The 12544-nt window shown below is 53.7% G+C and overlaps 2 protein-coding genes across 2 annotated transcripts; both read left to right on the forward strand.

Moving 5' to 3' along the window:
* Window positions 1-869: 869 nt before the first annotated feature.
* On the forward strand, window positions 870-3399 carry LOC134428184 (alpha-1-acid glycoprotein-like). The gene is made up of 6 exons (XM_063174649.1): window positions 870-1044; window positions 1665-1807; window positions 2017-2087; window positions 2431-2535; window positions 2723-2823; window positions 3113-3399. Exons 1-6 carry the CDS (start codon window positions 934-936, stop codon window positions 3164-3166), a joined length of 585 nt encoding a protein of 194 aa, XP_063030719.1. The 5' UTR covers window positions 870-933; the 3' UTR covers window positions 3167-3399.
* A 2305-nt stretch (window positions 3400-5704) lies between these two features.
* LOC134428240 (alpha-1-acid glycoprotein-like) lies at window positions 5705-11226 on the forward strand. Its single transcript, XM_063174776.1, has 6 exons — window positions 5705-5821; window positions 6642-6781; window positions 7366-7439; window positions 8708-8818; window positions 9566-9669; window positions 11075-11226. The coding sequence occupies exons 1-6, from the start codon at window positions 5720-5722 to the stop codon at window positions 11189-11191; spliced, it is 648 nt and encodes a 215-aa protein (XP_063030846.1). The 5' UTR covers window positions 5705-5719; the 3' UTR covers window positions 11192-11226.
* The last annotated feature ends 1318 nt before the right edge of the window (window positions 11227-12544 follow it).

Raw genomic sequence — 12544 nt, forward strand, 5'->3', positions numbered from 1 at the left:
CAAATGGAAAGAAGGAAGTAAAATGAAAAAAATCCTGTTTTTTGGGGGGCAAAAAGCGGCGGAGCTGCCTTGGCCGGGGCAGATTGCGACAGCAGCGCCGGGAAGGGGCAGAGCCGACCCTGCCCAGCCCCGCTCGGCCCGGCTGGGGCTGCCCCGAACCCGGCTGGGCGATTGTCCCACCCCGAGCCGCCGGGATGGAGCAGCTGCTGAGCACAGGGGGAAAGCAAAAATGTGTAATTAATTAATTAATCACCACGCTTAATTGCGATGCCAACATTAGAGGAGCTGCACGGCGCTGTTAGACAGGGAGATGCTGCATTTAAAGAAGTGGTAATTTATGGTTTTTAAAAGGTCTGAGCCTAATTTATAGTTTTTAAAAGAAAAGGAAAAAGAGAAAAGGTCCGTGCCCTCTGCACTGATGGGTTCCCTGCCTCTTGGCCAAGGAAGCCCCCATGGACTCCCCAAGGCACACCTGAGCCCTTGTGCAGCCCCTGTGCCACCAGGTGAGTGTGCACCAAAGCTCTCAGAGCTGCCAGCAGCCATCTCCACCAGGGTTCCTTTGCCCTGTGAGGGAATGCCATGTCCTGCTGCCCTCGGTGTCCCCAGGCTCTCCAAACACACCTGAAGCTGCCGAGCGCTTTGCCAGGCACCCGCAAAATTAATTGCAGTTTCTGAGAACAAAAGCCTGCATTGGGGAAGCATGAGGCTGGGGCAAGGGGGGGCCGTTTCCCCCTTTTGTGCTGGAGAAATCCAAGATTTTGCAAGTTGGATTTCCTCCACCTGCTGTTGCCTCAGGCCTGAGCAAACAGCCCAGCAGCGGAACGGGGACGTTGGTGCTGGGGATGCCCAGCCTTGCTGGCAGCCCTATATAAGGCACAGAGCCGAGCTGGCAGAGCAGGAGATCCTGTGAATCTCCTCCTGCACAGCCAGGAGATGTTGGCCACCCTCATCCTCCTCCTGGGGCTGCCCCTGGCCCTGGCCACCGAGCCCCAGAGCTGCGCCCCGCTCGTCCCCGTCACCTTCAACAGCAGCACCGTCCCTCAGGTAAGCCCTGCCTCAGCCAAGGCACCATCCTCTCCCTTCCTGTCAGCCCCCAGCCCTCGTGGACACAGGAGAAGGTCATGGGAGAACCATGTGTTTATCCCATTGCCTGTCCATGCTTGTTTTCCTAAAAAATCCAGAGTGCTGCACGGGAAGGCACCCCTTCCCTGCGAAGCAGCTCTGCACCAATAATCTCATGACCAGGCTTTTCTGGGGATTCCTGCTTCCATCTCCCAGCCAGCCAGGCTGGGCAGCACCATCCCAATGCCTCACCACTCTATTTTAAGTCCTTCAAGTGGTGGTGGCTCAGGTCAGGAGTCTCCATCCGCAAACCCTTCACTGCATAAACAGAACTGAATCTCTCGGGAGGTTTTAATGGGAGTAAAGCAATGACAGCCTGGCCTGGAGCAGGAGAAACAGCACTGCAGAGAGAACTGGCCGTGCTGGGAGCTGGAGCAGCGCCTCAACAGAAAGGGGACAAAGCCCAGGGACCCTCACCAAGCCTGGATCCCACCCAACCCCTGCTCCTGGGACTCAGACACAGCCTCTGGTTCCACTCATGGGTGCCTGGGGGTGAACCTGGCACAGCCCCCCAACCTCCCCCTCTCTGCTCCCCTCTGCAGCTCCTGGGACAGTGGTTCTACATCGCTGGTGCCTCCAGGTACCCCCCTCACCTGGCAGAGCTGAGAGCAGTGACATTCGAGGCGTTTTCCTTCTCTCCTGGCAGCCACGAGGACGAGCTCAACATCACGGAGATCATCAGGATGTAAGGACAGGGATTCATGCCCTGAGCTGGCTCGCCCATCCCCGGGGCATTTCCACCCTCTGGGCTGAGACACCCCACAAATTCAGGGCTGGAGAGCAGCTGTGCCTCATTTATGGAAGCTCTGCAGCCCTGCTCATGTCCCAAATCCCTCAGGTTTGCTTGGGGCAAGCTGGGGGGGGTGTGCTGCCTCTGACCTCTCTGCCCCACAGGAATGAGACCTGTGTGGTGAGGAACTTCAGCAAGATCCAGGTCTTCCAGGAGAACTCCACCCTGGTGCATGGTAAAGCTCCACTGGGATGGGATGGGATAATGGGGTGGAATGGGATAATGGGGTCATGGGAATGGGGATGGGATGGAATGGGAATGGGATAATGGGGGACTCAGCCAGCCCTTGAACCCTCCTGCTTCTGCCCCCCAGTATGTGGCCCCCTGAGCCTTTTACACCTGAAATCATGTCTGGAGGTGGGGAAATAAATTTCTTCCCCCACCCAGCACATCTATGGCAGCACTGTGGGACCAGAGTGGTCCCCACTGGGATGAGGGGCAAGGATGGAAGGTGATGAGGCTCAGCATGGGGTGGATCCTCACCACTGGGGAAATCTCACTCTCTCCATCCCTCGCAGTTGATGATAACGGGGTGGCTTCCACGGCCAGACTGATCCAAAGTGACAAAGACCTGCTGATCCTGAACCACATCAACATTGACTCCCCAAATCTGAGTCTCTCAGGTGAGCAGATCAAGGGCCATGGACATCTCCAGTGCTCACAAGCAGGGCAAAAAGCCCCTTTTCCCCTGGTACAGAGAGGGGAAAGATGGGACAGGCAGTGAGCTCCCCATCTGCCCTACAGGGATCACCCAGGAGCAAAGAACCCTAAAACTCCATTTCCTTCCCTCCCTCTCCATTTCTCTGACAGCACGGACACCCAACGTGAGCAAGGAGCACCTGGAGGAGTTCAAAGCCCACCTGAGGTGCCTGGGCTTCACTGAGCAGGAGGTGTTCCACGCTTCCACAGAGGTACCAACCCCTCGTGGCTGGGCGAGCCCCAGGCCAGGCTCTGTTCCCAGCTGGGATGGGGCTCTGGGGGATTTTGTGAGTTTAGTCCCTCACAGCACAGCTTCCCTGCTGGGCATCCCCATTCCCCCTGAGCCCCCTGCCATTCCTGGGGTTTGGGGTGAGCCCCAGGAGCTGAGGTCTCTCCCAAGAGCTCATCTCTCCCCTCTCCCAGAGCTCATCTCTCCTCTCCCCTCTCCCAGAGCTCATCTCCCCTCTCCCCCTGGAGCTGACATCTCTCCTCTCTCCCCAGCACGCCTGTCCCCTGCCCAGGGGTGAAGACAATGCAGATCCTCAGCTGGGGTAACCCCATGGACCGGGTCAGCTGCTCCATCCTCATCCTCATCCTCCTGCAGCCCCAGCACAGCCTCAGAACCTCCTATCCTATTTATCCCATCTATGTTTTGGTTTTTCCTCCTGCACTAAACACCCGGTTTCACTGTTCTCACAAGCCCAAAATAAACTCCTATGTTTCACCCACTGGCTGCTCCTGCTCCATCTCCTCTGGACACCCTCCATGCCCTGCCCGTGGTGCTGCATCCAAACCCTCCCAGGGATGTGAAATGCTCCAGACAGAACCCAGCCAGGGCCAAGGGTGGCAGTGGGCACTGGGGCACAGCCCTCAGCCAGCTCTGGGGTGCCAGGGGACCCTCCCAGCCTCAGACATTGGGACAGGAGCCCCCAGCCCTGAGGGTGGCACAGGAACCTGCAAACCCCCCGAGCCTCCCCCAGCACAGCACTGCCAGCACCCAACATCCCCACCCTCCATTTCCAAACCCACAAGGCTCCATCTACACCAATCTCATCTCAAACTACAATTTTTTACCTTTTTCTGATTCTCCTTACCCCGCTGCAGAGGGGTGTGGGCGGCTGAACAAGCAGCTGCACCATACAGCATTGGCTGGGGCTAACACATCATCAGTTATTCTGCCAAGGGTAATTTCCAGAATAAATCCCCATAAAGTTAAAAAAGTAAAATTCATCCATTGGACACAAACTGTGTTCTATTTTTCTTTTTTTTTTTGCCTTGTACTAAATCATTGCAAATAGTGACTCTTTTGAGAGTAACAGCCCAGTGAATGGGAAACCAGTGGCAAGGATTCTTATTTTAGCATAAGGAAAGGTAAGTTAACTCTCAGATAAAATCATCCAGGGAAGAACAATTACCTGCCAGCATTGAATTAGTTCCTACTTTTCCAAAACCATCTCTTCTTTAAGGAATTGGCTTGGCTGAGAAATCCAGAGGATGACAATTCCTTGTTCACGTCTTTCCCAGTACAGCTCTGGTGACAAGAGGTGACACTGCCCCTTCCCCTGGTGTCCCTGAGGAGGGAAAGGGGAGAGGATGGGGAAAACCAACACCCAGAGCCAGAGCAGAGTGCTCAGGGAGGCTCCAGAGAGGAAAAGGCACAGCAAATGCCAGGGAAACAGGACCTGCCTGACACACAGGGACAGCAGCAGGACAGGGAGGGACAGGAGCTGCCCTGGGGATGTGCCCAACAGGACAGGGGTGACCCCTGAGACCCATAAACACCACTTTCAATGCCAGTTGTGGCAAGGACAGCAAAAGCACCTTCTCTTCAAAGCCCCCTTGTATGGAATTGCAGGCAACCCCAACAAGGGAAGAGTTGAGAACCTTGACTCCGTGTTTCAGAAGGCCGATTAATTATTTTATGATATATATTATATTAAAAGAAAATTATATTTTATATATATATATAATGATATATTAAAACTATATTAAAAGAGTAGGAGAAAGGATTTCACCAGAAGGCTAGAAAGGAGTAGAAAGGAAAGGAATGATAATAAAATCTTGTGACTGCTCACTGCCTCGACAGACACAGGTGGCTGTCATTGGTCACCAGGTAAAAACAATTTCACATGCTGGGTAAACAATTCTCCAGATCACATTCCAAAGCAGCAAAACATGAAGCTGAAGCTTCTCAGGAGAAAAGATCCTGGCAAAAGGATTTTTCATAAAATATGTCTGTGACACCCTTGGGCTTTGCCTGAGACTGGGGAGGGGGGTCTGCAGCCAAACCAGCACTGGGAGAGGATGCACATCTGAACAGCAGAGCAAAAGGTGACTACAGCAGCTGCTCAGGGGGGATATGGGCAGATTTAGGGCAGGTTGGAGTTTAAATGCAGTAACTGCATCACCACTGTGGTATCCACATGCCCTCTGAACAGAGAGGAGCTGTGAGACAAGCAGAGAAGGAAAATACAATTCTTACTTCTCTTGCTGTGCCTGTGTTGTGCCAAAGTAGAATGCAATGGGATAATGGGATGCAATATGGAGATTGTTTACCCAAAGTGAGGATGTTTTGTGCCCTTGGCTTATCAGGGCCAGGTGTGTGTGTGGACTGTCATGGGACAGACACCACAGAATCAGAGATGAGCGCAGTGTGAGCAAGGGTGAGTGCAGGGCAGATTCAGTTTAGATACAAGGTACATAGTATATCATAATAAAGCAATTAATTAGCCTTCTGATGATGGAGTCAGATGCATCATCCTCTCTCCCCTTTGTCCGAGTCTCCTTTGATTTGCAATACCCAACCTATTGATTGATTCGCAACAACCAGCCTATTGATTTACAATCACCAGCTTATCGATTTGCAATCGCCAGCTCACTGATTCATAATAACCAGCTTGTTGATTCGCAATACCCAGCCTATCGATTGATTCATCCCGCTCCCACCGCAGCCCCATCCCGGCCGGGGCGGGCGCCGAGCCCGAGGCTCCCCCGGGCACCGCTTGCGACACCGGGGCGGATCCGGCCGGGCCCATCCTGTCCCCTCCCAGCAGAGCCGGCCCCGCCTGTCTGTCTGTCTGTCCGTGTGTCCGTGTGTCCCGCACAGCCATGGGCCCGGCGCTCGCCGCCGTCCTGGCGCTGGCTGCGCTGCTCCCCGCGGATGCGCTGCCCTGCGGAGCGCAGCGCCCGGACAGCGACACGGCCTCCAAGGTAGGGGGGAAACCGGGGCTGGGGCTGCCCCCGCCCGCTGCCAGCCTGGGGGCTCTGCGGAACCTCGCTGTGCCCCCGGGGCCGGGCACAGCCCCACCGTGTGCCCCGGGACAGGGAAAAACCCACCGTGTCCATGGGACCGGGCACAGCCCCACCGTGTGCCCCGGGAAAGGGAAAAACCCACCGTGTCCATGGGACCGGGCACAGCCCCACCGTGTGCCCCGGGAAAGGGAAAAACCCACCGTGTGCCCCGGGAAAGGGAAAAAACCCCGCCGTGTCCGTGGGACAGGGCACAGCCCCGCCGTGTGCCCCGGGAAAGGGAAAAACCCACCGTGTCCATGGGACAGGGAAAAACCCACCGTGTCCATGGGACAGGGCACAGCCCCACCGTGTCCATGGCACCGGGCACAGCCCCACCGTGTGCCCCTGGGACAGGGAAAAACCCCGCCGTGTGCCCTCTGCTTCCCCGAGGTACTGTCGGTGAAACACCTGCAGCAAACGGGAAAAGTTTGGTGTCCAAAACACCTGGAATGAACCCGTTTCCTCAGGTTCCCAGCAGTGACCTCAAAACAAGGCGGGTGGGTTGGGTGGTTTTGGGTGGGAATCCCCCGCGATAAAGCCGGGCTGTCCTGTCCCTGCCGGTGCCAGCACCCTTCCCAACCCCCACACCCAGCTGGTTTTTATCACTTGCAAATATTTCACCTGATCGCCGCCAACGCAAGAGCCCTAGCGGAATACCCGCGAATATCAATTTTGCCCCGGGGAGGGTGGAAATCCCAGGGTTTCACCTGCAAACCCTCCTGTCCCTCCCTCCCCACAGCTGCCGGGGACCTGGCTGTACGTGGCAGGGGCTGCCCAGTTCCCCCAGCACCAGGTGGAGATGCTGCTCATCGACCACGCCTTGCTGCGCCTGGAGCCGGGGCCGGGGCCGGAGCTGCTCATCAGCCACTTCGTGGCCGTGTGAGATGCGGGCCCTGCACCCCGAACCCGTCCCCGCCCTGCTGCTGCCCTGAAATCCTCCAGCACAAAACGCGAGCACGGTTCCAGAGTGGTTTCTCCAAAAGGAGTCGCTCCTGCCTGCTCTGTGCACCCTCTCCCTCGTCCCCTTTATTTACTCATTTATTTCAACAGATCAAACAGGTTCAGACAAGTTTTGTAGGGCACAGAGGTCTCACGGACACCAAGCCCTGCAGGCAAGGACAAGACCTTTCCACAAGTCCCTGTGCCGTGGCTGCTGACCTTGCCAGGCACCAAAGCCCGTTCCCCCACAGGGTCAGAATTTCAGGGGATGAATTTTTCTGCGCCAACACAGGCAGCGCTTTGAGGTTTCAGTGATTTCAGGGTGGAAAACGCCTGAGCGCCAAGGGGTGGGGGAGCAATGGCAGGGCTGGGACCGTGAGCTGCCACTGGAGGGACAGAAACGCCTCGATTACAACAGCGAGGGGAATTAACCCTGAGGAGGAGGCGAGAGGTGCCCGGGGCGGGGCTGGGGCTTTGCTGCTCCTTCCGCACAACAGCATCGCCCCCTTGCCCTCTCTCTCCAGCGGGGACCAATGTTACACCCACAACCTGACCTACCTGGAAGTCACTGCCGGTAACGCCACCCTGGTGAAGAACGGTGAGTGGCACGGAAGGGGTTAACAGCCAGCCCACGGTTTCAGACACACAAAGGGCCCATTTCCCCGTTTTACATTATCTGATGGATTTTATCCCAGAGTCTCTGCCTGTTTGAAGCCTCGGTGGGCTCCAAACCCAGGGGCACCCAGGTTATTCCTGCCCCTGGGGGCACCAGGAATAAAGGGCATAGAGGGACCCAGCCCAGAATTGTGATACCCCAGAGCTGTGTACCTGATGGGATTGCAAGGTGGAAATCCTGTTAAGGATATTGTGAGGCTAACACAGGGAGCAGTTGGTTATACTGCTCATTTATTTGCTATTCTAGTAATTTTAGATTACTACAGTAGCAAATAACACAGAGAGAAGTTGGTTATACTGCCCATTTATTTGCTATTGTAGTAATTTTAGATATTAGCCTTACTAGTATTGGTCTTGTAACTTAGCTTTAATGTCTTACTGGCCTTTCTGATATCCATAAATGTAGGCACAGGTGCTTTATGCTTTCAGGTAAGCACTTTGTGTCAGAAACCACAGAAATTAAGGGAATTTGATAAAGGTTTTTATGAGTGCTTTAGAGAAATTAATAACTTTGTTAGCTTTAAGCAAAACCGATTGCTCACAAAAATAAGAAAAAAATACTCTCCTAATATTTATGGTTCCTATATAAGAGCATCCAGAACACTACTATTTTAGAAATGGGCAGATGAAGAAACTCAGAAATGCTGCTCCTGGGGCAGCCCAGGGTCACAGCCCTGCTCTGCAGCCACATAATCCCCCAGAGCAAAGCTGTGCCAGGAGCCAGCCTGCTCCCATTCCTGCAGGAGAGCCCCATCCTGTTTGTGATTTCACAATCCCTCGGGGGCAGGAGGGAACACCCAGGGCAGGTTTCAGGGATTAATGAAGCCTCTGGTTCTGAGCTCTTCCTCCTTGCTGGGGAAGTGGGGTGAGCCAGTCTGGGGTGGGAGTTGCAGCCCCTGGGACACAATTGCACTGACCCCTCACACCCTGAGTCCCAGCACGCCCCATCCCAACAGCAGGGCAGGAGATGAGCAACTTTGGCTCTTTCACACCCCAGCCCCGTTTTTAAGAAATACAATTTATATAAACCAAGAGCCAAAAGAATCACCCTATTTCAGGACATTTTTCCTCACCTGCTACTGGAAGTTGAATCCCAGAGACTACTGACACTGCCACACCTGGAGCTTATTGCTGCTGCAGCACTGCAAATCTGAGTTATTGTGTGTTCTGTCTGTGTCTGTTCTCTCCAAGCCATGACCCAGCAGACTGAGGGGATGCTGATGAACACGAGCTCTGAAAACCTCTTACTCATCCAGTACCAAATGCAGAGGGAAAGGACCTATTTGGGGCAGTATCTGTATGGTATGGAGCTCCATCCTAAAGTCACTTAAAGCTTTCATGGCACACCCACACACCCAAAGTTATCAACTAAAGCCACACGGCAGCTTGGTCTCACCAACAGTGACTTCCCTGAGACCAACACTCCAGGGGTCAGGGGATTTGCAAACCCCATTAAACCCCACATCTCTTGGCAGAGCAGGAAAAGCAAGTTAAAAACCAAGCCCACTTACAGCATAAATATTCAAAGAACAGGAAGCAAACACAATTCAGCATTGATATCATTGTAAAATCTCAATATTTGCAAGCCAACCATGATGTTTCAGTATTTACCTCCCAGGGCAGAGCATGTGGCTTTGCAGTGCTAAAGCTGATCAGATTTAACCACAAACCCATAAAGCAGCAGTTTTGACCCTAAGAAGGTTCCCCATCGCCTTGCCAGGCTGCAAAGCAGTTGCTTAAGAGATTTTGAAGGCACATATAGAAAACTACCTCCATATTCCACCTTGGTCTCTCCTGACGCTTCAGGAGTATCAAACCATCCTGCAACCCCTTTAAGCATGCAGAAGCAGAGTTTTTTGGGAGAGGGTTAATGGAGAGATGCCCAGGGTTGGTTTTGTTCAGGTGGATTCACTGTGGGGATGAGAGACCCCCACACAGAGCACACCCACCGCAAGCACTGCTGGGGAAGGGGAGCAGCAAGGACAGGGACACCAAGGGCTGTGCTGAGGCCACCAGGCCATATCTAACACCTGATACATCCTCCCCCAGCCAGGAACCTGAGCCTGAGCACGGCAGAGCGGGAGGAATTCGAGCAGCACGCCGAGTGCCTGGGGCTGAGGGCAGAGCAGATCGTGTACGCGCCCTGGAAAACGGTACTGAGCACCCTGAGCCACCAAAACCACCAAAAATCACCAAAACCACCTCCAGGCAGGGCTGTAGGAGCCCAGCTGCACCCCCAGCTCCCAACTGGGCTCTCAGAGACATTTTAAAGATGTTGGAAATTATTTAGGGGGTTAAATCATCACAGGCTTGCTTCAACCGAGGTTTGAAATAGCTGCCCCAAAGCAAATGCCTGCACTGAGCATCTCCTCTGGCAGCCCTGCTAACAGCCTGCCCTCCCTGCCAGGGGGAAAAGGCAAGGGATTTTTGCCCTGAAGTTACTGGTTTTGCCTTGAAACCCCTGGTTTTGCTCCCTAGCAAGGGTCAGCTACCCCAGAAGCTGCAGAAAGGGCAGGAGGCCCCAAGGATTTTTTCCTTCAGGTTTTCCACCAAAACATTAACCAGGCCCATTTCTCACTCTGCCACCAGATTTAAGACATTTTATCCTGCAAATAACCCAGATCCTGAGTCAGCTTGGCAGGGGCTCCTGTTTGCAAAGTGAAGGAGAAGAACATCTTACCCTTGCTGCTCTGTGCTCATCACCCGCTCACCAACATCTGCAGGCTCTGGGTTCTCAGAGGTGCCCAAACCCACTCCAAGCCACCAGGCTGGATCCAACGTTGTCCCCAACACCTCTCCAGCCTCAAGAGCTGCTTTTAAACCTGCCCCAGGCGATCAGGGGAATGGAGGATAGGACAGAGGGTGGAACCCTGGGAATGGGGCTGCACCTGGGGCAGGTCTCCTCTCCAATTTAGCAAACAAGCAGCACCTGGGAGGCAGAGCCCAGCTCCTCTACATTAACTGCACACAGCTGGGGACTGGGGGGGTTGCAGTCTCTGGATCACATTTAAATTTGGGCAACGTGAGGGGAATTAATCAGGACTGTCTGTGCTTACAAGTTCTGGTGCAATTGGAGTTGGCAGTTACTGGCCAAAGTAAGCCACTGCACCTGAGGAGTAAAAAACCAACTAAACAAACACAGAAAACATTTTGGGGGCCTTTGTGATCAGGCTGAAGGAGGTGGATGTGAGCAGAGTACAGGAGCAGCCTCACAAAGCCCCTGTCAGCTGCAGGCATTAACATAACCACAAGGTTTTTACTTATTTCCCCCAAAGTCTGAGTTCTCCCTTTCCTTCAGAGCACACATAGCCCAGCTCTGCCCCAGAAACTTTTTCCTCTTTCCAGCACAGGCCTGGAAAGTGGCACCAGCAGGAGCTGAGCGCCTGGGCAAGCATTGACTGTGCCTTGGACAGGACAGGGAAGCCCTCTTAGACATAATCAGCTAAAAGGGGAGAGGAAAATTTCTTCTTTCTTGAGTAAATTCTGTCTTTCTTGAGTAAATTCTCTGTTACTGGCAGCTTGGCAGATTGACTTCCCCTGTTTCTGTTGTTTTGACAGGAGGTGTGTCAAGTGAAAGCAGCCGAAGGCAGCAGCAGCCCCCACCCAGAGCCCGGGGCTGCATCCACAGCATCCCCTGCCCCAGGCACCCCCGGGCCTGGCACTGCAGGGAACTGACCCCACACAGGCCAATAAACCTTCCCTTCAAATTAGACACTGCTTGGTGCCCGTTGTTTGAGAGAAAATGGTTCTGAAGATTTGCAAAAAGAGAACAAACAGCCAATTCACGTTGCGTGTCATCCAGCCCCGAGCTGGGAGAGTCAGCCTGGAGCTGCCCTCTGAGCCTGGAAAAGTGCTCGGCCAAAAAGCAGCGCTGCAATGCAGCAGTAAGAGAAACCAGCCAGGAGAGGGCAATCACTGACTATTTTAAACAAGCAAACCACGCATTTCAGGAGTAACTGGGATATAGGGAAGGTGGAAACTGGGCTGGACCTGTGCAGCCTGAGGAAAAGGGGGTTCAGCTAAAAGGGAGCACCCGGTTCTCCTGATAGCTGACTGCCAGGAGGGACAGATGTTCCTGCCCAAAGCCTCTGGACAAGGCAAGTGCTCCCTGCTCATGTCCATCCACAGCTTGGTTTGCACACCGTGTCTGACACTGACAAATTACCCCCTGCCAGAGGGAAGGGGTGCTAACCCCACCCAGCCTGGATTTTTAGTTTTCAGAGAAAACATCACAATTCCTCATTTCTCAGCAAGCTCAACACCCAGGAGATGAGAAGTGCCAAGGATGACGTTGCTGTCCATGCCTCCAGCACACCCCCTGCACTCATCAGGCACCTCATACAGCCCTTATCCCAGCCCCAAAGTGGGGACAGCACCATCACTGCCATTGTAAAATGGGCAGGAGTAACCAGAGACTGCTGCTGCTGCATGGCTGGAGAGTAATTCTGTCTCAGGTCTTAATTAAGCACTGAAAATATCTCTCTTCCTTAAAAAAGAAAATGAGAGAAGCCAGAGGGAAGGCTGCAATGAGCTCTGTGACTGCCCCTGGAGCTCCAGGGTGCTCTGTCCAGCTGCCTTTACCAGGCAGAATTTCAGTGTTAAGCCTTTGGAGAGACTGCTGAAGCAAAAATTAATTTTACAAGATCACAGAATCATTAAAGTTGGAGAACACTCCAAGGTCAAATCCAACTTGTGACCAATTTCCCCCCCTTGTCAACCAAAGCAGAGCACTGAGCACCACTGCAGTCACTCCTTGGACACTTTCCATGGATGGGGGCTCCACCACCTCCCTGGGCAGCCCCTTCCAATCTTGACAAATCTTTCAGTGAAGAAATTCCTCCTGATGTCCATTCTGAACCTCCTCTGGCACAGCTTGAGGCCATCCCTCTCCTGCTGCCCCTTGTTCCCTGGGAGCAGAGCCTGACTGCACCCTCCTGTGTCAGGCGATTGTAGATTGAGAAGGTTCCCCCCAAGATTCCTTTTCTGCTGGACAAAAAATAAGTTCAGCCCATTCCCTCCAGGTCTTGA

This window comes from Melospiza melodia, chromosome 22, assembly GCF_035770615.1.
Source record: "Melospiza melodia melodia isolate bMelMel2 chromosome 22, bMelMel2.pri, whole genome shotgun sequence".
Taxonomy (NCBI): Eukaryota; Metazoa; Chordata; class Aves; order Passeriformes; family Passerellidae; genus Melospiza; species Melospiza melodia.

Coding starts and splice junctions, on each gene's coding strand:
- LOC134428184 (XM_063174649.1), top strand. CDS start 934: ATGTTGGCCACCCTCATCCTCCTCCTGGGGCTGCCCCTGGCCCTGGCC. Junction 2,088..2,430: donor GAACTCCACCCTGGTGCATG/GTAAAGCTCCAC, acceptor CATCCCTCGCAG/TTGATGATAACGGGGTGGCT. Junction 2,536..2,722: donor CCCAAATCTGAGTCTCTCAG/GTGAGCAGATCA, acceptor TTTCTCTGACAG/CACGGACACCCAACGTGAGC.
- LOC134428240 (XM_063174776.1), top strand. CDS start 5,720: ATGGGCCCGGCGCTCGCCGCCGTCCTGGCGCTGGCTGCGCTGCTCCCC. Junction 8,819..9,565: donor TTTGGGGCAGTATCTGTATG/GTATGGAGCTCC, acceptor ATCCTCCCCCAG/CCAGGAACCTGAGCCTGAGC. Junction 9,670..11,074: donor TGTACGCGCCCTGGAAAACG/GTACTGAGCACC, acceptor TTGTTTTGACAG/GAGGTGTGTCAAGTGAAAGC.